At 37.2% G+C, this 23,920-nt stretch overlaps 1 protein-coding gene across 3 annotated transcripts in view; it reads left to right on the plus strand.

Moving 5' to 3' along the window:
* GASK1B (golgi associated kinase 1B) overlaps positions 1-22,331 on the plus strand; it is a 46,847-nt gene extending 24,516 nt beyond the window's left edge. For all 3 annotated transcript variants that reach the window (XM_042935200.1, XM_042935201.1, XM_042935199.1), the window contains exons 4-5: positions 18,468-18,694; positions 21,555-22,331. In XM_042935200.1, coding sequence (XP_042791134.1) covers positions 18,468-18,694; positions 21,555-21,762 — 435 coding nt within the window. In that variant the 3' untranslated portion in view covers positions 21,763-22,331. The remainder of the gene's footprint in view (positions 1-18,467; positions 18,695-21,554) is intronic.
* The last annotated feature ends 1,589 nt before the right edge of the window (positions 22,332-23,920 follow it).

Raw genomic sequence — 23,920 nt, forward strand, 5'->3', positions numbered from 1 at the left:
GAAAGTGATCATCCAGAAATAATAGTAGAGGTCGATACCAATATAAGAATTAAAATATTTTATCATTATTTTTGTTCATTAAATTTTAAGTAATTCCCAAATCATTAATTTTTGCTACTCTTATGGACTTCCATACTTATATTATAGATCTTATCCTATTAAGTTTTAATTATTTTTGACTAGTCTGTCTTTTTTAATAAGCTGTGAATTTCTCAAGGGCAAGTCCCTGTCTTATCCAACTCTGTAACCTTCCAGTTAATAGCAGAGTATCTGAAAATGTCACACTCAGGGCGTTATATTTTTGGTCAAAGAAAACTACCTAGTTATATTAAAATATTAAATCAAAAGTGTCAAAGATGTCAGAAGTGAAAGAAATAAAAGTGTAATTGCAATAGAGAAATAAGGTTTGTGAAGAGAATTAGAAGTTTAGAAAATAAAAAATCAAATGAATAGAAAATATTAAGTATTTTTACTATTTAATGAAATTCTTTCTGTACTTGTATTTTCTAAGAATAGCTATTTACTTGATGAGAAATTAAGGAGTGTTTAGACAGAGGAGGACTAGCAGAGATGTGTTTGGGGAGATGTTTGCTTCTACCTTCAACCAAATAAGTTATACACATTTCTTTGCACTTGCGCTCGCAGACTTTTTTTGGTCCCTATTCTGTTCTAGACACTTGGCAGGTTTAGTGCTGGTGATAAGATGGGTGAGACAGTGTCCCCGACCTCAAGAGTTACACAGTCTAATAGCATTAATAGAAAACCATAATAAAATGTATCAGGCATCATAATTGAATGTTAAATTCTTTAGAAATAAGTAAGAGGCTATTGGTTCTTATAGATTGGTAGCGAATGTGGATGAAAAACGTGACATTTAATCTAGAAACAAAATCTTGCAGTATCAGGTGAGTATAGGAGATAGGAAGAGAGTTTCAGAGAGAGGGAGGGATTCTAACAAAGGGCTAAAAGTATGAAAAAGTTGAGTGGGAAAAATTATGCTTATGGAAACCTCCTGTGCCAGTAGGTAAGTTTCTCCCAGGTGGCTGTGAGTAGTAAACTTATGTTCACAAATTCAGCAAACAACAACAATATGACCTGGTAGGTCTTTTCCCCCTAGAGGTGTCTTTTGTTAGTCAACTCTCCTACCTTTTACCTGGCTTCTAATGATTTAGTTCCTGAATATAACACATTAGATTAATAGGTGTTAATCTCTGACGTGTTGCCTTCCACTCTTTTTTCTATGCATCACTTTTTTTTCACTTAATGATGTGATAATAGTAAAAGTAAAACTTCCAACCAACTATCACCTAAACAAGAGAAATATAAGTTCTCACTAAAAGAATATTTTGTTCTGTAGGAGTATCCAAATGCTAGGCAAAGAAAGATTCCCATTGTAGCCTCCATGATAGATTATGAGGGTCTTCCAAGCATCCCCCACCTTTTATCCCTACTACTCAGTGATCAAAGATCTCACCTCTGACTTTCAGAGATCACTCATAGATAGGTGCTCTGACAACAAGAGACATACCAATCCAGGGGCTTGGACACTGGGATTTCTAAGAGTTTGGATCAGTTCTATTGTTTTGCAGAAGTAGCATACTGCCAATGACACGGACAGTCAAGAAAATTTGATAGAAGAGGATCCCATGATCAGTGACATTGGTTATCAGGCACATTATTGGTTAGAGATGTTGGTGACTGGAGACAAGTGACCAACGTCATTGTTAAGGAGACACTGGTGATGAAAATAGTGTGATCGGTGATATTGGAGACACATGGGAGTGCTCAGATCTATCAACTATTAGAAAAACATTGATCAGTGACATTGGTGATCATGTTTCCTGATGAACTAGGACATTGGTGACTGGTAGCCTTGTATTTATTGGTAAGTCCAAGCAAGCAATTAATATAGTTTTTTGTTCATTTGCTAGCAAACAAAGAGATGATGTAAGTCAGATACTGTCTTGTCTTCAAGTAGTGAAGAAAGTCTGGGATTAGCTTTGGCAATACTGGTTGACATGCTGAGTTGGCAGGGACCTAAGGAGCAAAGATGGCCAAGGCCCAAAGGTTTGGAAAATATATGTTACTGCTTTTTATTCTTTGTTGAAAAATCTTCACAATTTCTTTTTATGATGAGAATCACAGTTGTTCACTTGATTACAGAGAATATCTTGCTAAGGTAAAAGACATGGGAGTGTCTTGTTCTAGGCATTAAAAATGACCAACTCTAAACTTTGAAGGTGTAGGCGTGCTAAGAACTGAAACATTATGGTTTCTAGAGAATTTTAATTGTATAAAGCTAAGTATGCCTATTAAAATGAAATTCAAGTGTCCGTTCCTCAAAATCACTCCAATTATGGTTTTCTTTTTATCTCTATTAATACTTTCTAATCAGATTCTTATCAATATGGGTCCAGATGTTGTAAGGGACTTCTAGTTGATCTCCTTGTCTCTATCTTCCCCAACTGCGATTTGCTGTGCAAATTATTGCTGAGTTTATTTTTTCCTACTTTCCTTTTAATTGTACTAATTGCTTCTCACAAGAATGAATGAATGAATGAATGAATGAATGAATAAATAAATAAATAAATAAATAAAATTCAGAAGACTTCCATTGGATTGGAAAATAAATTTTAAATGCCTTCGTGCCTTACTGGAGAAATTTAAACATATACAAAAATAAATGAACCCCCAGGTACCTGTCATCCAAATTCAACAATTAATGAACTCATAACCAGGCTTGTTTTAGCTGTATCCCACGCTACTTCCCAAGCCCACATTAATTTGGAGCAAATCCCAGACATCATATTCTTTCATCTGTAAATATTTCAGTCTGTATCACTAGAAAATAAAACACACTCAAAAGAAAAATTAACAATAATGCCAGTCACATATCCAGTCAATGTTCAAGTTTTTGTCTTATAAATTATTTATTTATTTATTTGTTTGCTTGCTTGCTTATGTATTTATTATTTCAGGTTGTTTCTTTGAATCAGGATTCAAAGAAAGCCTAGACTTTGTGATCAGTTGATATGTCTTTTAATCTATGGATTCCACCCCCCACCTCTTATTTTTTCCCCCCTATTAGCCTACTTATTGAAGAAAGCATATGTCTTGTTTTCTACAAGTTCTAGATTCTGGAGTTTGCTAATTACACTTCTCTGGTGTCCTTATTTGTCCTCCTGTCATGTGTATCCCATATACACTGGTATGGAGTTTGTAGACTTGATCACATTTAGATTTCACTTATTTTCTCAAGACTTCTTCATAGATAGTGATGTATTCTTCTGCTGGGAGAGATAATGTCTTTTGGTCTTTCTTTTTTGCAATGGTAGCAGCTACTGATGCTCAATGTTGATCCATCAATTCAGTAGGCATTGAGAGACAGAGATATTTTAATTCCTCATCTCTTCTTCCTTTATTAGTTGGAGTACTTCTCTAAGGAGTAATTTCCCCTCATCTCTTACCTAGTTATAGTTGGTATGGCTGACATAATACCTGGTTGTCTAGTGGTACCATTTATCTAGAAAAATATTAACACCGCTTTTAAGAAACACTATGACCTGGGGCACCTGGGTGTCTCTCTTGGTTGAGCGTCTGACTCTTAGTTTCGGCTCAGGTCATGATTCATGATTTGCGGTTTCGAGCCTCACATTGTGGTCTGTGCTGACAGTGCAGAGCTTGATTGAGATTCTCTCTCCCTCTCTCTCTTTCTGCCTCTCTCTTTCTCTTTCTCTCTCAAAATCGATAAATAAACTTAAAAAGAATAATAATAATAAAAAAGAAGCACCATGCTTTGACCTCCTAACTTCCTTTCCATTCTTATCTTCCATCTCTTATATGTACTTCTGCACTGTAGGCTGAAGGGTTAACTGCAGGGTTATGTGTGCATGTGTCTGTGTTATAGTTTGGTTAATTTACTGTCTATTGGACCCCTCCCCAACCCCCCGCCATGCTTTACTCACCACTGTGCCACTGCTTCTGCTCTCTCAGCTAATATGCAGCCTGTTCGTCACACTCCAATCAAATCCCTTCTTTGCAAAGTCTTCTGGAACTAACTCAGTCGTATTAAGCTTCCTCTTTCCTCTGAATGTCCAATATCATTCTAAAAAATTTCCACAAGTTTTGAGTACATTAAATTCACAGGGCAGCAACATAGAATAGTAATGATGTAAAACAATAGTACTGATATAATGTTGGCTTCAAATCCCAGCTTCTTCAATAGTTAGCTCTGTAATCTTGGGCAAGTTCATAATCTCTGAGCTTTGCTTTCTTTATTACTTAAATGGAGAAAGGCGACTTTAGTTGGAGACTGATGTGAAATGAAATGCTTATCACATGAAATGCTTATCATGGTACCTGCCTCCCTATGGTCTGAATGTTTGTGTCTCACCAAAATTCATATGTTGAATCTCAGCCCCATGGTGATGATATTAGGAGGTAGGGCCTTTGGGAGGTGACGAGGTCATGAGGGCAGAGCCCTATGAGTGGGATTAGTACTGTTGTAAAAGAGGCCTGACAGAACTCCCAAGTCTCATCTACCAGGTGAGGACAGGGTGAGATGTTGGCAGTTTGCAATTGGGAAGAGGACCTTTACCCAAAAGAGATGATGTTGGCACCCTGTTGTCACACTTCCAGCCTCCAGAACTGTGAGAAATGAATGTTTATGAACTACCCAGACTGTGGTATTTTGTTAAGGCAGTGTACATGGACTAAGACACTGGCAGATAGCAAGTACTCAATAGATCAGCTCAGATATCATCTAGAATCACCCTGTTTATAAGAATTTGAACGTATATATGTACACATAGCTATGATTTCTTGAATCTCCAAATACTGCAAGTCTTTAGTAGTAGGGGTCATGTAGGTTTTTCTGTGAATTTTCTGCAATAAAGAGCTACTCACTATATAGCATTTGATGCTGTAGGAAACCATGTGATCCTATGAGGTTGTTTCCATGGACCTGCTGCTCAGGTCAAGTTGGGGTAAAAGGCTTGTCATTTTTTGCACAGATGGGGGAACTTCAGGAAAACCTCCTTACATGTCTGTTAACTGAAAGGTTCTCAGGCTACAGAACCTGGGAAACTAGTTGGGATTATATTCTGAGATTCTGTTCTTCAATGTCTCCATTCCCTTTGTTGAGACAATGAAAACAAAACAAAACAAAACAAAACAAAACAAAAACACCTCAAAGAACAAAGACTAACATAACAAACACAATGTTTCCACCTTCTAGGATTATCCTGTCAACTTTTTTTTTTTTTTTGCATATTTGCTTTTATAATTTACTTAAAAAATATAAACACATTAAAAATACTTCAAGTCCCCTTTGGCCATGTCTTCAAGTCCCCTTCCTACACTCTCTCCAAACAGATGATCACAGTCATGAGATGAGTGTGCATGTTTTCAGCCAATTGAAAAATAATTTTATATGCATAGTAAGTGGATTATTTGTGTGTTTTTAAAAACTTAGATACTTTAAATGCAGTTGACCACATATTACTCCTATGCTTTTAAAAATTCGAGAGAAGCAGGGTTCTCTGTGGTTTTATGATGCCAATAAAAGGGGTGGTGTGGGAGGTGGATATTAGAAAGATTCTATTCCTGAGAACATCGATCTAAAGGTCAGAAGCCAAGAAATATTCCCTAGGTTGAAACAGCCTCTTAACGTAACAAATACCTTAAGGCATTTATTTGTTGCTTTTGGCCACTTCAACATCATGTGAAAGGCTTTCTTGGCTTCGGAGGTGTTTTATTTAAATAGTTTGCTTTATAACCATTTGTTCTGTTTCCTGTTTGCATAGCATAGTACTTTTTATTTTACTTTATAAACAAAACCCAGGAATTATAAGCATACAGGGTACTGCTTTTGAGGTTCAATTCAATTCAACAAACTTGAATTGAGGAATTTCTGTGTTCTGTCTAGACAATTCCTAATCAATCTGTGAGGCTCAGTCATCATTTGAGATTTTGAGACTTGGCTTTGAATCTGACACAATGTCATTTCTATGCCTGGGAACTATTGTACTCTTGTTTCTCAGTGTAATTCCTCTCCAGATGTCCTCTTGGTTAATCCACACAGTCAATTCCCCTTTGACTATTCATGGAATACATCCCATTTACACATGCTCGCTCCTTCAGAATCCTGTCTTCCAAAGACAGTCTGATATAAGTCTTTGGAAGTCTGTGAAATCTGTCCCCCTCACTGAAGAAACTGACCTGCTAGCTTGTACCTGTCCCCTTAGCAGTTAGGCCTCAAAACCTTGGAGAGATTATGAAACCAAAAGTAGAATTGTATTGGCCTGTACTTCAAAAGGCAAATAGTTTCACTTTTTCTGACCTTCAAGTGGAATGTACGTCTGCTGCTAAAAACTTTCTACAGCAATATGACAGGATTGAGAAAGTAAACACAAAGGCACCGGCCTGTGAATCTCTGTTTTGGGCTTTGACATCATTGTTCTAGTGAAGGCCTGACTTTTAGAAACTGTGTTCTCTTACTTCACAGCATTTAAGCTATTTTTTTGATTCTTCATGGAGACAACTTTGAAGAGAAACAGTTGTCTAGCCATACTGACCCTGGTTTATCACAGAAGCATGGCTTATTAGCTACCTGGCCTTTACAACAAGAATGCATTTCTCTGGATCCTGGTCCACTTCCTGTGTTAAGACTGCTCTGTGTTTCAAAGCATATCCCTCCTGTTAAGGATCATACGGGTTCCTCAGATGTCTGCTTCCAACTTAAAAGCTTTTAGAATTTTATATATTCTTTCCGCCTACTGTCTAGCATTTATTCTCAGAGATTTCTGGCATTGATTATACTTAAAGCCTAATTTGCATAAAACGTGGACTAGGAAATTGGCTCACAGAGTCTGCTCTTTTATCAGTCTGAATCAAAGGGGAAAATGTCTGGTCAGGTAAGTTATATTCATAAGCTTCATATTGCTAAGTGACAACCAACTGAGCATTCCGGGGTCAATTCTAATTTAATTATTAATCAAAAGCACAGTATATGTTATTTAATGATATGCCATTTTTACTTATTTCAACCCTTGCCATGGAATTTATAGACTGGGCTGAAATTGATTAGTGCATAATTACTATGTCTCAATCCTAAATCTTGTATACATAGCTGGGCTGGAGAGATCAATGATTTGAGGCAGCCTGTGTGATTCCATAACAACCTTTCAATATTCAAAGATTGTTTAATGCATCATTTGAGCTAGCTTTGGGATTGGCTTCCCCACTAATCCTATGCCATTGAACCGCAGACAATTTGAAACCAACCTTAACTGCTGTGTTCCAGGAAAATAGGAGGTCTAAACATCGGACCTGCATAAAGCCACCAGGAAGCAAATAAGAAAAGCATGGAAAACTCAATATAAATTGTATTTTCATAGGAACACTTGAGAGGACAGGCAGATGTTCATCTGGCTCAATGTTTTTTTTTTTTTTTTTGTTTTTGTTTTTTTTTTAATATTAAAAGCTCTTCAGCTGATTTTAATGTTCATTTATTTTTGAGACAGAGAGAGACAGAGCATGAACAGGGGAGGGTCTGAGAGAGAGGGAGACACAGAATCCGAAACAGGCTCCGGGCTTCGAGCTGTCAGCACAGAGCCCGATGCAGGGCTTGAACTCACAGACCGCGAGATCATGACCCGGGCCGAAGTCGGACGCTCAACCGACTGAGCCACCCAGGCGCCCCTGGCTCAATGTTTTTTGATGTAATTATTTTTAAAAGATTTATTTTGAAAACAATTTTGCCCACGGGTGCCTGGGTGGTTTAGTCGGTTAAGTGATTTCAGCTCAGGTCATGATCTCACGGTCCATGAGTTCAAGCCCCACATTGGGCTCTGGACTGTCAGTGCAGAGCCTGCTTGAGATTCTCTCTCCCTCTCTGTCTCTCTCTCTCTCTCTCTCGTCTCTCAAAATAAATAAGTAAATATCAAAAAAAAAAATAATTTTGCCCAATGAAGTAGATTCAGAGAGGGTTAAGTGAGAGCTGGTGCATAAAGATGCTGTTAGTTCCATGCCCTTGGCAACCATATTCAAGTGTTTGTTTATGGACATAAATAACTAAGAGATAAATGGAACTTGAAAAAATTAGTACCAGATGGGATTGTTTAGGGCAATGGCTTTCTTGTGGCTATTTCAGGGGGTCCGTGAGGTCAACACTATTTCCATAATAATGTTGAGACTGTTTTTTGCTTTTTTCATTATGTGGATATTCTCAGTAGTGGGTGAATCTGTTGGTGCCTCAGCATGAATCAAAGCTGGCACCAAATTGTACCAACAGCTGTCCTACTCTTCATTGCCACTGTGCTCACATGAAAAAATACAGGAAAAAAATGCCTGATTCACTTAAGAATTTCCTTGATGAAGCAATGAAACTATTGATTTTCTTAAATCTCTACTGTAAATATGCATCTTTTAAAAATTCTGTGTGGTAACATGGGAAGAATGCCTAAGGCACTTGTAATGCCTCCCACAGTGCAATGTTTGTCTTGAGGAAAACTGCTTATGCAATTGTTTGAATTGTGAGCTGAACTAGCTGCTTTTTTCATTAAACATTATTTTAACTTGATAAAACAATTCCATTTCTCTTATTAATTTTGTTGGAAAGTGTAGCGATTTCTTTCAAACAGTTTAACATTTGGTGGATGTATCAGTGTTATTTTTAATTTTAATTTTTTTCAAAAATTATTTATTTGTTATTTTTAAAGCTTTTATTTAAATTCTAGTTAGTTAACATATAGTGTAATGTTGGTTTTAAGAGCAGAATTTAGTGATTCATCACAGTGCTCATCACAAGTGCCCCCCCAGTGTTATTTTTAAATGAATTAATACATAGGTAGTTAATGTTTTTTAGGTTTAAATTCTATATAGTAAGTAGCCCACATAAATTAATCCCTTTTGGTGTCTTCAATGACTGTATGTGTCAAAGGTTCTTAAAGAAACTTTGAGAAGCGTGGCCTAGGGTCATTTTTCTGAAATAAACTTCCCTTTGTATAGTAGCTTATAACTTCACAAGTATTACAGCTCTGTGATTCTAAGATTCTGTGATTTTGATTTTATGATTCTGAGCTTTTTACAAGAAAATAGATAGAGGAAAACATGAAGGTCTTGTCTAAGGAGAGGTCTTTTGGTAGTTAGCTATCTGCATTAGATAGGTTTTAATAGGTGAGCTGAGTGAAGCCGGCAATCATTCCTTCATTTTTTCAACAGTTATTGAGTATGTGCATGGTGCAAGATGTGATATTGATCGATGTGGAGGATACACAGTGAATCATACTTAGAAGCATCCAGATTGTAATCTCCATGAAAACAAGAAACTTGTCTTTTCTACCTCGGGTGGCAGTATGATGAGTCAGGCAGAAATTGGTAGAAATTCACATCATACACTAGTTGTATCTCCTTGGACAAGTTACTTAGGATCTCAGCTTTTTTCTTACTTGTAATGTGGGGAAAAACTGATATGTATCCTTTTAGGTTATTTTGATAAAGACTTTATGATATAAACTTGGATTTTGTATCCAAGTTGCATAAAGGGCTTTATTTTATAGCTATTTGCTAACTCAAGGAGCATAAAAGCAAATCTATCTTCAAATAGGAACTTCTGTGTGTACATGTAGCAATAGTCTTTGAAAAAAGTTTAATTTAGGAAAGCAGAATTTATTTATTTACTATTTTCCCAACTCTATTGAAGTATACTTGACAAACACAATTGTGTTTGTACAATTGTAAAGTGTACAATGTAATGATTTGATGTTTGCCTACATCGTGAAATATTTACCACAATCAAGGTAACTTAAACATTTATCACTTCACATAGTTACCTTTTGTGTGTGTATGAGAGAGAATGCTCAAAATCTACTTAGCAAATTTCAAGTATGTAATATAGTATTATTATCTATAGTCTGAGCCTCAGAACTTATCCCTCTTGCAGCTAAAAGTTTGTACCCTTTGACCAACATCCTTTCATCTTCCCACTTTCCAGCCCTTGGCAACCACCACTCCACATTCAAGCAGTACTTATTTTTCAATAACCAGAGAATAATCCATCTGTCAGAATTAATTAGCTTTTTATAAAAAGAACCAATTTCCATCGAAAGATATGCGTTTAAATAGCTTTGGGATATGCTATATTAGCTTGTGTTAATCATGGTTAAAGAAAGAGTCAGTGACACTTGTTAAAGATAGTAAGGAAGACGATTCAAGATGATCCTTGTAGGGATAGGAACCATTGCAATGGGATTTTCTAGTGGGGGAGACAGATAAGGCTCCAATCTGAATACAGCATAGTCAAGTGTGAATGTGTAGCCAAGGAGCAGGATAGGGGTCAGTGGATGGCAAATTATGAAGAGGAAACACCAGGGGTAAGAGGAGTTCTAGTTTAAATGGCCTAACCATATGCTTGCTGAAGACAGACCAGGGTGATCAGACATTGCCCTGGGGTCAGTGGAAGATGAGGAAGATGAGATATTGAGAGTGATCAGGTATCAGTGGTGGGGGGGTTCTGGTTAAACTGATTTACAGGGTTTTGCTAAAACTAGATTTGATATGGAAGGCCAGGGAGAAAGTTTCAGGAGCCTAACTAAAGTTACATCAAGCAAAGAATCTTTGTCACTGTAATCAGAATTGTGTTTTCGCGTAGTCATTTAGATGATCTTGTTTTTGCCAATCTCCTTATAATAAAATACCACATTATTGGGGAAACTAAAATTGATAGAAATTCCGTAAAAATACTAAAAGCTAGTACAGTCAAGTCAAGCAAAAAGTTTTCAGTAACAGTGTTTCCTCAGATGTAAATGTTCGTAATCTTAAGCTTGTTTACAACTCTATTTAATGTTAAATTGTTAAAAATGGTGTTTCATTTCCTCAAAAGAAAGCACTTTTTAAACATTTTACTTATACCAAGGTTACTTTGTTTTTGGTTTACATTTATTTGTTTAATATAAACTCATTCCATAAATCAGAACTTTATGAAACATAAAAATTATTGTTTTCCTTAGTCTGAATGTTCTTTATAAATCTTTACAGGAAAGTGGGTGTGTCGTTGGCAGAGGCTGCTTCCTTGCAGCCCTGCTTGTGCAGATTACAGAAAGGGAATTTTCTTTGTCTAAAAGGAGATTTTCACTTGTTTGGTGACTCTCTCCAGAGTCTTAATGTGGCAGAATGATGTTTGACTTCAGGTACTTTTTCTGGGGTACAGTATATGGATTCTAAACATTGCATCCATAGAAATAGATCCAAATATATTGCAGCCTTAAAAAATGCTTTTGTGTGTAAATACTGTTATTTCTTTGCTTATGATTCAGTAACATGGAAGAAACTAGAGATTCTGCATTCACTTGGTTCATATTGATAGATATCTTTATGGAATTCTAAGATTAGGTAGTATAGAGCAATGACTGCTATTTAGAGGCAGAGGCAAAAGAGAGCCTGTGGCCACTGTTAGATGTATGTATTGCAAACTCATTTTACTTTTCTCATTGTTCATCAAATGTTCTGCTAGTCACGTTTACATGCGTAGTAATTTAACAGGCACCTGTTGCCATGGCAGCACAGAACACAAATGAAATCTATTATTTTATGAGGTGAGAGTTCCCAAGTGATACCGGTGTAGGTTGGTGAGACCACTTTTGATTTTGCTTGTGTGTAGTTCCCAAGGTAAGACACTAAGTCTGTATTAACAAGACTGTATTATCCTACCACGGGGACTGTAGGATTTGTTTGAAGTTCCTCTTTATGATCTGGTCTACCTTCACACATTCATTAGACTACAGGGATCCATCGAGTTTTTCACTGATAGCATGGCAATCATACCCTAGTTCACATCAAGACAAATTCATGTAGAAGGATTTTCCAATGTGAGTTAATAGCTTATAAGTAAGTCTATATGTTTTTGTGTTTCTCTGTACCTAGGGTGGGGCTGTTAATGGTAGCAATTCTCACTGTCTTTTTGCATTTCAGGAGCACCTGGGTGGCTCAGTCGGTTAAGTGTTTGACTCTTGATCTCAGCTCAGGTCATGACTCATGGTTCTTGGCCCCACATTGGGCTCCATACTGACAGTGTGGAGACTGCTTGTGAGTCTATCTCTCCTTCTCTCTCTGCCCTTCCCTCGCCCATATATGCACACACTCTCTTTCTCTCTCTCTCAAAACAGATAAATAAACATCAAAAACAAAAATAAAAACAAAGTGAATGCCAACTTTCAATAGTTCTTTTCATAATAGACATTTATCCAGTGCCTACTAGGTGCCAGGCCTTGGATGAGTTACTATGGTAAATTGTGAAATTCCATCTATTCCATGTCTTATTGTATTACTTAAACTCTTTCTCTAAAAATGCAGTTTTCTTTATAAAGGTTCTGTTTTTAAGTGGTTAAAAAAGCAAACAGCTTGAAAAGAGATGGTGATATTGACTTCCCAATCGGAAACACACATACATACACATGTATGCTCACTGAGACCCTTTAAGAGGTATGCGAAAACTGAGGTCGAAAAAATTTACAGGTTATGTAATTTAACTAAAAAAGTTGAGTGAGGAAAATAGCTGGATCAGAGGAATTTCTCATCTAGATTAGGAAGAACATCTTCATTTTATTCTCTTCAGCTTGCCTGGGTTCCCTTTAGTTTTTGTTCTTTTAACATTTCCCTCGATGCCCTGTTCCCTTGCCTTTTCTTCCAGCTCTACATGAGAAAATGATAGTGAAACGTGAAGACACGTCAGATTTTTTGGCTTCCCTTATAGGTACAGTCCTCTCCCTCAGCTTTTCCTCTGCTACCTGCCTTCACCTTCACCTTAGCGACAGTGTAGTCTTGCACTGTGCCACTCAAAGTGTGATTCAAGGACCCTGCTGATTGACTAGTCTGTGACAAGTACAAAAATTGCAAGTCAACACTTAGAAACTTTAGTAGCAGTTTGGTAAAGTAATTTCATCTGTTTATTCTCACAAACTATTTGGCTGGTATTTTGTACTTTTAAAAATTTTATTTCTCTGAGGGTGCCTGGGTGGCACAGTCGGTTAAGCATCTGACTCTTGGCTTTAGCTCAGGACATGATCTTGCGTGGGATTGAGGCCCATCCAGCCCTGTGCCATGAGCATGGAGCCTGCTTGGGATTCTCTCTCACTCTCTCTCTCTCTCTCTCTCTCTCTCTCTCTCTCTCTCTCCTCTCTCTCTCTGTTTCTCCATCTCTCTCTGCCCCTACCCCACTCACGCTCACTCTCTCTCAAAATAAATAAACTAAAATTTTCTCTAGTAATAAATTATTATTTTTAAGTTTATTTATTTATTTTGAGAGAGAGTGAGAGCACAAGCGCAAGCAGGGGAGGGGCAGAGAGAGAGAAGGAGAGAGAGAGAATCCCAGGCCGGCTTCATGCTGTCAGCGAGGTCCTGATGTGGGGCTCAGAGCTCAATCCCACCAACCATGAGATCACGACCTGAGCCCAAACCCAGAATCAGATGTGCTTAACCAACTGAGCCACCCAGGTGCCCCTATTATTATTATTTAACAAACGACAACCCACATGAATTGTGGGGCTGAGGGAAAGAAAAATCAAAACCGCTTGGTCTTTCACTACAGACAGTCTGAGAAGCGCTGGTCTAATGTACTCTCAGTTTTTCTAAAGGTGTCTTTTGATTTCCTACTTTCACGCCTTTGCTCATTTTTTTTTTAGCTAACTTCCTGTCTCTCAAAACACAACTGTAATATCTTCTCCTTCATGCATTTTTACCTAAACTCCTACACTGCAGTTCTTCGTACTTCTGCTGAAAGCTTATAACCAGCATTTGCTGAATGCAGTAACATTTACTATTCTATACAAAGGCACTTGGCTTTTTTGCAGTGCCTGCCACCTTGGCTACACCTGAGAGATACAACCAGGATGGGAAAGAGCATGGACTTTGAGATCATAGACATCTGGGTTAGAATCCTGAGTTCTGTCATTTATGAGCACAGGGACCTTGGGTCAGTCAACCAGCCTCCTTGTGCCTCTCTGTCTTTGCTTATCAGATGAGACTGTGGGTAGCGCCCATATCTTCAGGTTGCTCTGAGGATTAAATGAAGCAACACGTGTAAAGCATTCCGCACACAGTTCCTGGCACAGAGTAAATACTCAGTAAATGACTGCTGTTATGTTTTTCATTAATATGAGGAGCACTTTTAGAATATTTTTTTCTTGCTTTTGTTCAGGCATTGCCTGAAATTAGTCATTTAATCCCATTATTTTGAGGAAAAAGAAAATGTGAAGAAAGTACCTCAATTGCTTTGATAGACCCACATTTTGAAGGCACAGCTAGAATGGGTGGTGTGCAAAGGGTGGAAAGTCATTGGATTTCTGTAGATTCCTAAGGGGCTCTGGAGAGCTAGTCAGTGCAGTGCAGGCATCCTTGTTTAGGCTCTGTAAACATAACTGAGTCACTCAGGAGATGTTTTCATGCAGGCAAAAGTAACACCACCAAAAGGAAAATGGAATTAAAAAAAGAAACTTTAGGAGAAGGCAGTATATCTAAAAATATTGCCACGACCAACCAAAAAAAAAATTTGGCTGGAACACCTGGATTTTTCTGAGTATAATTTTAGTTAGGTAAACATTGAAAAGATATATTTTCCTAAAAGAGGACAGAGTAATTTTATGGAAAATGATGGTTGGCAGTAATCTTCCGATTCAGAAGTTCAATTTTGTAAAAGATTTTCCTTGTTTAAAGGGTGAGAGGTTGTGAATTTGAACAAGTTGCAGAGATGATGATCAATACTCATAGTCACTTACCTGATACAATTTACCCCCAGTGAGCCTTCTTTGTAAGATAATTATCTAAGGATGCAGACATGTTCATGTGAACTACAGTGCTTAATTATGCGATAGTTAAGTGAAATGATTGTTTTAATGTGTGCACTAAAAAGTATATTAGCACCATATTATGGATTCGTAGCTATCTAGGATATGCTTTATTAGGCTTTAAAAATAGGTACACTCTCTTGGCAGTAAGCAGATATATATTCAATATATAACTAAATTAAATGCCAGGCACATGGCACTGAATTTAAGGGAGTGGATGATGGTTTTGTGGTCAAATTATTTTGGGTATATTGAATGTGAATTCAAAAGGAAGACTATAAGCAAAATTCTGAGAAGAGCTAGGGAACAAGATTTAAGAGCTACGTAAGCCCTTGCTAGACAAGGGCAATAATACAAAGACATAATTTACTATAGTTAGAGGATAAGAAAGACAAAGTAAAACCCAGATTATTTAGGCCTTACAGACTGGGTCTGTATCTGTAGGTGTACACACAAACACATACACACATACACACACTCAACACGTGTTACTGTACCCACCAACTTCAAGTGTAAATCTGAATAAAAGGAGGGGTAAACATCTTATGGAAGAGGAGTTGAGTTGAACACACACACCCGTTTTTAATAATAAGGTCTGTTAGACTTGAATGGCACAACAGTCTGTCGGGGAAGTGGTGAAATCATCACAGACTGTTGAGTGATTCAAAATTAGATCAGATAAAGCACTTTAAAAATACACTGTAGGAAACAATCTCATGCTGGGAAGGCAATAAAAAAATGACCTAACTTGGTCTTTTCCACCTCTAACTTTTAATGCTTCCTTGTAGTTTAAAAATAGAAAAGTATAATATTTATAGAAGTACCGAAAGTTGGGGTCTAAACTCTAAAGTGCTTATCATTTAACACTAATATATTTGATACTCATGGCTTTGTTGTAGAAATGACAGAAATGTAGCTATAGGTCTTAGTCCTTTCTTCACTGGTGTGAAATCAAAAACGAAGAGAGCTCAGGGTTCAGGACACCATTTGTGAAGAGTTTGATAGATTGGTCCTTATAACTTAAGTTCTAAACCATTTATCCAACATAACAGACCTTGATGTTGTAGTCAAAAGTAAATAGGATTTATTTTTTTTCCCATGTATTATGTTTTTCCCCGTGTATGCCATTATGACCGCATATAAACATATGATGATGAGGGGACAATGGTATAGAGAGTTTTGGAGAATTAATAGTTAATGTAGCAAAAAAAGGGGAGATTGGATGAGAAGCAGCTTCTAGAAAGCCTATTTTTCATGTCCCCCCTGATTCCCTGATCTTAGCTTAAATAATTGCCAATCAGATACAATCTCTTTATGTCACTTGGTTTCTCTTATATTCAAAGGCAGTCAAGTTACTACACAAAATTAATCAGACTGTGTGAAGAGAAAGGGCACAATAAATTTTTCTAATAGTTTCTGATCTATGCTTTTTTCATCTAACCTATAGTGATTTGCTTGGGGCACTCTTGCTCACCTTTGGGGAACCCCTGTCCTCATGTCAGGCAAATACACTTTAACCAGAAGTGGGAACTTACTGTTCTCTGTAGTCGGCCTCTGTGACCTTTTGGAGAAATCATTGCTGAGACTTATAGCCCCATGGATCAGCTGCCTGGAGCCAATCCTGACAGAGGCCTCCCTTTATCTGTAGGTTGCTTGTGGATCAGCAGTATACCCCCCTGAGCTATCCACATGCCTCTTGGCTCACTGACCACCCCTGCCCCATGTGACTGGTTTTATGCAAATGTCATAGAAAATTGGCTTAGGCTGACCTCTTTTATAATCCTTGTTTCTCAAAATATTGCTATTTGGTACAAAGTCCACTTATGTGCGGAAAACAGAGGAAGGTCATTCGTCCAGTTCTTAAAGTTTGCTGTGGTAATGAGACAAAATTAAATGACCACTTCATTTCCCTTTGGGAGTAGTGGTGGTGGGGAGGTACTGACCATGGGCAACTCTTTTCCTTGGTGCCCAGCCCACTGACAGGTGGTAGAAGATGTTCAATAAACATTTGTTGGATGAATGAGTGAATGAGTGGGTACCATTTCAAAGTAGGCTAAATTTTAGCACTACTCTCTCAGCATTCCTTCCTGAGCAATTGGCCTCCTCGAGTGGCTAGCCCCACAGGATCTGCAAAAACACAAGGGAAGAGAAAGGATGGGAATGACTGCCAAAGGAATAAAAGTGACAGCGTTCAGTCCAGCTGTTTTTTGAATCATGAGCATATGTACTTTCTTCGACTAGCCTTAAACTGTTCACCATGATGTGTTAGGGGGTAAATCATGGAATTTTGGAGACAAATATAGTTGTGTGCCAATCTTTGCTACTTACGTATATTCTACCAAGAGCAGATTATTTAACCTCTCTGAGGCTCAGTTTTTCTTCATTAGCGTGGAGAAATTGCCTTTTGTCTTCGAAGCTTGTTTTGAGGTAAATCATGTCATATAGTGTGTGTGTGTGTGTGTGTGTGTGTGTGTGTGTGTGTGTGTCAACAATTATAACTGTTTTCAGGTTTTTTTTGAATATCTTCTGGGTGCCTGCGTCAGGGCTGGAGGGTGTATACATATTTTAATTAATCTTCTTACTGACTGTAAAAGGTATAGTACAATAGTATCATTCCCATCATACAGGTAATTAAGTTGAGAGTCAGTGACGTAAAGGAATCTACACAAGATTGCATAGCTAAGTGTGAGAACAGAGATTTGACTTGAAATTTATCTAATTCCTAAACTGAGGCTTTTTGAGCCTCTACTCAGAAGTAGACTTCACTCCCAGTGCAAAGCCCAGTGTGGGGCTCAAACTCAGGACCTGTGAGATCAAGACCTGAGCCAAGATCAAGAGTCAGACGCTTAACTGATTGAGCCACCCAGGTGCCCCTAAGCTGAGGCTTTAATTTACCCTGATTAATAAATATTATTTCTTTCCTGCCCCAAAGAAATGAAAATAACACAATTTTCCCTTTCTAATTAATCTATTTACCTCTTCTGTAGGGTAGAATCCCTATCCCTGTAATAAACCCCACTGGGCCCAATAGCTTTGTTCATTCTGCTCACTTATTTAGAATCTAACTGTGGGGTCCATGCAGGTAGTGTTTTTTTGTTATCATTATTGAATGTCACATCTTTTCCAAAGATTTGTTCTATGTTATTTCAGGTTAGTTAGTATAATACTAAAGTCCAGAGAAACTAGGGGATGCAGTAAACTTTTAGAGCCACTGAGATAATTCAGGTTTTCTATAACCCAACCCAAGGAAGAAAACAAGATACAGCCTTTAGCTATGTGAAAGTGCAGTGGTTTCCATCTTTTGTCATGAATACAGTCAGAGATTCTTCTGGCCATGTGTCTACATATGATGTCAGTGGGAATTTTTAATACTAAGGGTGGAGATGTCTAACTTGGATGATCTGACTTTGGAACTGTTAGAAGCTGGAAATGCTTTTAACCATGGCTGAGTCAGAAGGATATGAACCCTGGACTTATTCTGACAGTTGCCTTTAATTAAGTGAGCCTGACCTTATTAGATTCTGGCAAGGCAGCTATTTAGAAAACACTAATTCTTTGGAAATCTAGCTTTTCCAAGTTTTGTTTTTGCTCAGCATCTTGGATATTGTTTTCGTTTTCCATTTTCAGATTTATAATCGCTTAGATATAAATTGCTGTGGATTCAGACCTCGAAAGGAAGATGCCTGTGTACAGAATGGACTGAGGCCAAAGTGTGACAACCAAGATTCTGTGGCTCTAGCACACGTTATCCAGCGAAAGCATGACCCAAGGCATTTGGTCTTTATAGACAACAAGGGTTTCTTTGACAGAAGCGAAGATAACTTAAACTTCAAATTGTTAGAAGGCATCAAAGAGTAAGTTTTATGCTATAGTAACATCTGCAGGACATCACATTTCTGTTATATAAGTAGTACGGTTTTGAGAAAACTTAAATCCTATTTAACCTATTTAATCCCGATTTAACCCTTGAATGGCATTGTACATCTGGAATCTGGGAATGGAGGTCCCGTAATGGGAAACAGACCTAAGCCAAAACGAACAAGATCACAGTCATGGCGTCACTATCACCAACCCATGCAACCTAGAAAACTCTTGCTACATTTCACATCTATCATGTTGCTTGGCCCTCAGTGGAAATCCATGTGGGTAAGGGTGGAAGCATGCAGGGACCTCTGTAATAGGAATTGACAGAGCATGGATGAGCATGTGGCAGAAGCTCCATTATCAGGCCATGGGGCAGGAAAACTAACAGGCATGCAGATATTGACACGGCGGGATGTCCAAAGGCACAATAAACTCAAGAGACTTCTGGATGCAGTAGGAAATTAGAGCTAATCTGCTGACTAGGACACAGTATTAAAGGACAGTGGCCATTTAATTCAGGTAGAAAGGTTTTGGAACATTTAGAAATCTTTCCAGTAGACATAGACTATGGGGAAAAGTATCTTAAGCTTATCTCTTTGGAAATAAAGGAAACTAACGGGAACCCTCCTATAGAGTCTGGGCTATTCAACCTTGGCTGCAGCCACTGAGGCTGAATTTCAGGCCCCAGTTCATAGCCACTCTTCTTGGTCTTCCTACCTTAGTCAGAAATCAGAGTGTCTGGGACACTGGGGTATGTTTGAGACTTGAAAATAAGGGGGTGCATTGGTGAAAGACTGAGCCAGCTGTGTGAAGCTAAGTGACTTCTAGAGAGCACATGGATGAGTCTAAAACTGAGGGTAGAACTCCAGTTTTCCAAATCCAAGTCCAATAATTTTCATGCAGTAACTTGTGTGGTTCATGCTGTTATTTTTATTCTTGTTAATAACACTGAGGCCTATTTCTTTAGTTCTTCCTAGCACTCCGAATCAGCTAATGTGTATTTTATGTACTTTCAAGACTAAAGGTAATACTGTTCCTATGAGAGTTTCATGAGCCCCAATTTCATGAGTTTTTGCCATGTCTTGCCCTGTTAATACTCGTTTTCACATCTCTTTGTGGATTTTAGGTGAATATATAGCAGATTCTTTCTTTAAAGTGTTAAACTAAGGAAATTTTATATGCAGAAAAATTTACAAAATGCATCACTTACTGAGTTGATGTCATGGAATCTTCTTAAATCTCTAAATTTTCTTTAGGAATTAGGAGTGCTGGAGAATATGGTCCATCCATTCTATACATTCATATTAATGTGAATACTGTTTTATTTATGCTTTCAAAGAAGATTTAACATTAAATGCAATATGAGGAGTAATGAGTTTAAAGTGAAATTTTCTTTGAATAGGTAAATCACACTTTGCAAAGCAAAAATGAGGACTTTGCTAGCCCAGATTTATGCATAGACTATTCCTATTAATCAATATAATGCACAGACAGGTAATTTTTTTGATTTTCCTTTATGAAAAGGATTAGTCACTAACGAGATCCATGATTTTAACAGTTTCATCTCATACACTCTGACACAGCTAAATTAGTTGAAGGGTCATAGAACTTATATATCATGGATTATTAATATTTCATAGAGGAAAATGCTTACTTAATTAATACTGTGGCCACTAAATTATATCGTACATGTCTCTAGGGAGCTAAGAGCATCTTATCAGCATTATTTAATTCCATTCTTACTCAGATTCATTAAGCACGTCCAGCATTGTGGCCTTTGGTCTTTCTGCAGCACTCATGCCCCTTGAATGCCACCCCTAGCTCACTCCATTGAAATTTGGAAAAGGTGTTTCAGAGGCCTGAAACTTTCGGCTATTTGTACATCTCAAACAAGCGTATATTCTTGTTTTCGTTTTTAAGGAGCAACTAAGTTTACTTGAAAATTACTATTAAACCCCATGATTTTATTGTGCGTTCATCAGTATTTCAATGAAAGCTGGATGGGGCCAATGGGAGATTCAAACATTCCTTAAGATTTTGAACCAGAAACTTGACAAAGTTCTTCCAATAATGTATGTGCTAGACCCTCTGTTTTTACTTTCTAAAAGAAGAGCAGGACATATTGCCCCTCTTAACATAGTTCAGCAAGGACCTTTCCGGATTGGCCTCAGGTTTTCCAGGGATGGTTCATTGTGGTATGCTTTGGCTCTAAAACTTGAGTTTTGCTAAATTTATTTGAAAACAATTTAATATTCCAGTTTAGTGACATGCTCCCAGATCCTCAGAATTCCTGAAGTATAATCTGAATCAGAAGCAGTTCTTCATTTAATTGGGCATTATGTAATGATTTCTTTCTTTTTTTACTACCTACATTTTGGATTATTTCACATTAAATTCAGGCGTGCATTTGTCAGCATTTTGCTTCTCACATTTTCTTGCATAAAACCCCACATTGACACTTATGAGGATACTATTCTACTTGACAGATTAAAGAGGTTTCCATGGGTGAAATGGAGCTTAAGATGGAGGAAAGTATTTTTGCCCAGCTAACAGAACTCTTTAATTCTGTGCCTCTCTTTGCCTACAGATAATGACCTTAAGTAAGACATTAGTGTGTCAAGTTCTCAATGGAAAATTCAGCATAGAAAATTCAGTTCCCTTGAAACATATTCTTCTAGTATATTATTATTAAGAGAAGTATGTCAGTTTGACAGTGACAAAAATGTTTTCATTCTCCAGGTACCATTTGATAGTGTGATTTATGCCAGATTAATGAAGGGCAAAGCAATTGGGTAAGGCATAATATTTCTAAGCAATTACTAAGAATGAAATATCATTTTATCTTCTCAGGTTTCCCGAATCTGCAGTTTCTGTTTTGAAGAGCCAGCACTTGCGGCAGAAACTCCTTCAGTCCCTGTTTCTTGATAAAGTTTATTGGGAAAGTCAAGGAGGTAGACAAGGAATTGAAAAGCTTATTGATGTAATAGAACAGAGAGCCAAAATCCTTCTCACCTACATCAACGCACATGGGGCCAAAGTATTACCTATGAATGAATAACAAAAGGATCTTCTGGCTAGAATACTAGATATATTTATGCATTTGGTTTTGTTTTGTTTTGTTTTGAAATCAGGTACACAAACCTCAAGTCCTTTTAGGAATGAGGCAGCGTGGAGGAATACATAAAAGAAATGAATTTGACCAAGTGTATATGATGGATCTGAGCTCTATAAGCAGGCTTAAAACCTTTTAAAAAACATACTGTTCAAAAAATATTTGTTTATATTTTTCTCTAACATCACATCATAGGAGTCTCAACATCTGGTTACAGGTGGCCGCAATTATTATTCCAGTTAGCTTTGTCATGCCATTTAACGGAACAGCGTAAACCAGAGGTGCGGACTCCTTTAACAAGGCATATTTTATGCCATCTTGACTGGTCTGACTGAGTACTGATAGGAATGGCTTTGATATTCTTTGGTTGCTGATTGTTAAAACAGGGCAGCCTCAATATGAACCAGAGGCGATTCTACATTGGAAACCTGAGGCTGCCATCTGCAAAAAACATCAGGGTATGCGATAATTCTACATAGAAATGGTGGGTTATTTGCAAAAGCACCAGTATATATTTTATTTTATTTTATCTATAAATGATCAGCCATCTCTGATTCTGAGCAGCAAGAATCACATTTTCCATTTTTTAAGTAAATTTATTTTGTTTTCAATATAGAAATCATCCAAATCTGACGGTTTATATATTAGGTAGTTTTGCTTTCTCAGTTTGAGTCCAGTTTATGTTTAGTGGCTTAGAAATTAAATAATTTTAAGGTACAAGTTACCTATTTGAAAATATAATTTTAGAATGCCTTTTTTAATGGATGCTCTTTTGAAAAATTTTGTCATTTTTACAGTGGATACACTATAGTTTTTGTATATTTTATAAATAATAGTGGATTTCTTCAGATTTGTTCTAATTATACTTAGACTGATTTAATTGATCTTGCTCAGATATTGACAATAGAACCAGATATCGAATGTATTTAAATATATTGTTTGGCTTATTCTAATATAAGAAATATGAACAAAATAAATTAAAACCTTACTCTTTTCAATTCTCCTCAATGACTAGAACTAACAGTGAATTTGGATACTATTCAGGCTCAAATAATTCTCCCCAAACTCCCTCTACCTTCATTTTAATTAGGCATAGGGACGTGGACATATAGTTTTCATGTGTTGGGTCTTTGTGTTTTGGCAAGATACCATTGCGTTTTCTGTGTCCTAATCAAGGGCAACTTAATATCACCATAAATTAGAACTATTAAAGGCATTAAAATGAAGACTGTTTTTTTAAATATAACTATATATTCCAATTTATACAAACGTGTTGAGGCAAAATGTCAAAACAACATGGTAACTACAAGAGGTAGTTACCTTGGTAAGGCCAAGGAGAGAGGGGTCATTTGATTATCTAATTATAACTTTTCTAGGCTCACATTCATGTACTGTTTTCTAGCATCCTTATTTGCTAGGCTGACCTTTGGAAAAGTGGTCTTCAGACCATTCTTTTCTTCCATTATCCCTCTACATCTCTGAGTTCCTCCCTCTGATTCTACGCAATCAGCAAACTCTGACTCTCCTGAGTCTCCTCTTTTACCTGTTGTATTTGGGCTTTTTAAGTCCCCCTTTCCCTCATTAATCAGTATATTACTAAAAAAAATTGGCCTAACAAAAGTTTGGCAACCCAGGTTTTATATTGAGCCATTGACTTGAAATAACTATTTGTGAGGTTGCCTTATACCTTGCCTTATCAAGCTGGCATGTTTGCATTTTCATATGCTTTTTATGGAATATATCATCTTTATCTAAATTTGTGAAATTAATGGTGGGAATTTCCATATCCTCAGAAATGAGCTTTAATTTTGTGTCTCAAGCTACACTGCTTTTGGGCAGCCGGGTTCACTCTTACGTGGATCTAGCTTTCCTTATTTCCCTCCAGTTATTCTGACATGCTTAATATTAAATGAAAGGTCCGGGAACACATGTTTATTTTAGTCACCTTTGCTTTTTAACAATGTATTTTGTGTTATAATCAGTGAATAATTCATGCTGCATTATTTTTGAATAATGGATAGCTGCAGCGCCAGGCTTTTAATTTTAAGTAATGCTCTTTTCTCTTACTGAAACAATGAGAGTACCCTGAGCCTTTCAAATGCAC

The sequence above is a fragment of the Panthera leo genome, chromosome B1, assembly GCF_018350215.1.
Source record: "Panthera leo isolate Ple1 chromosome B1, P.leo_Ple1_pat1.1, whole genome shotgun sequence".
Taxonomy (NCBI): Eukaryota; Metazoa; Chordata; class Mammalia; order Carnivora; family Felidae; genus Panthera; species Panthera leo.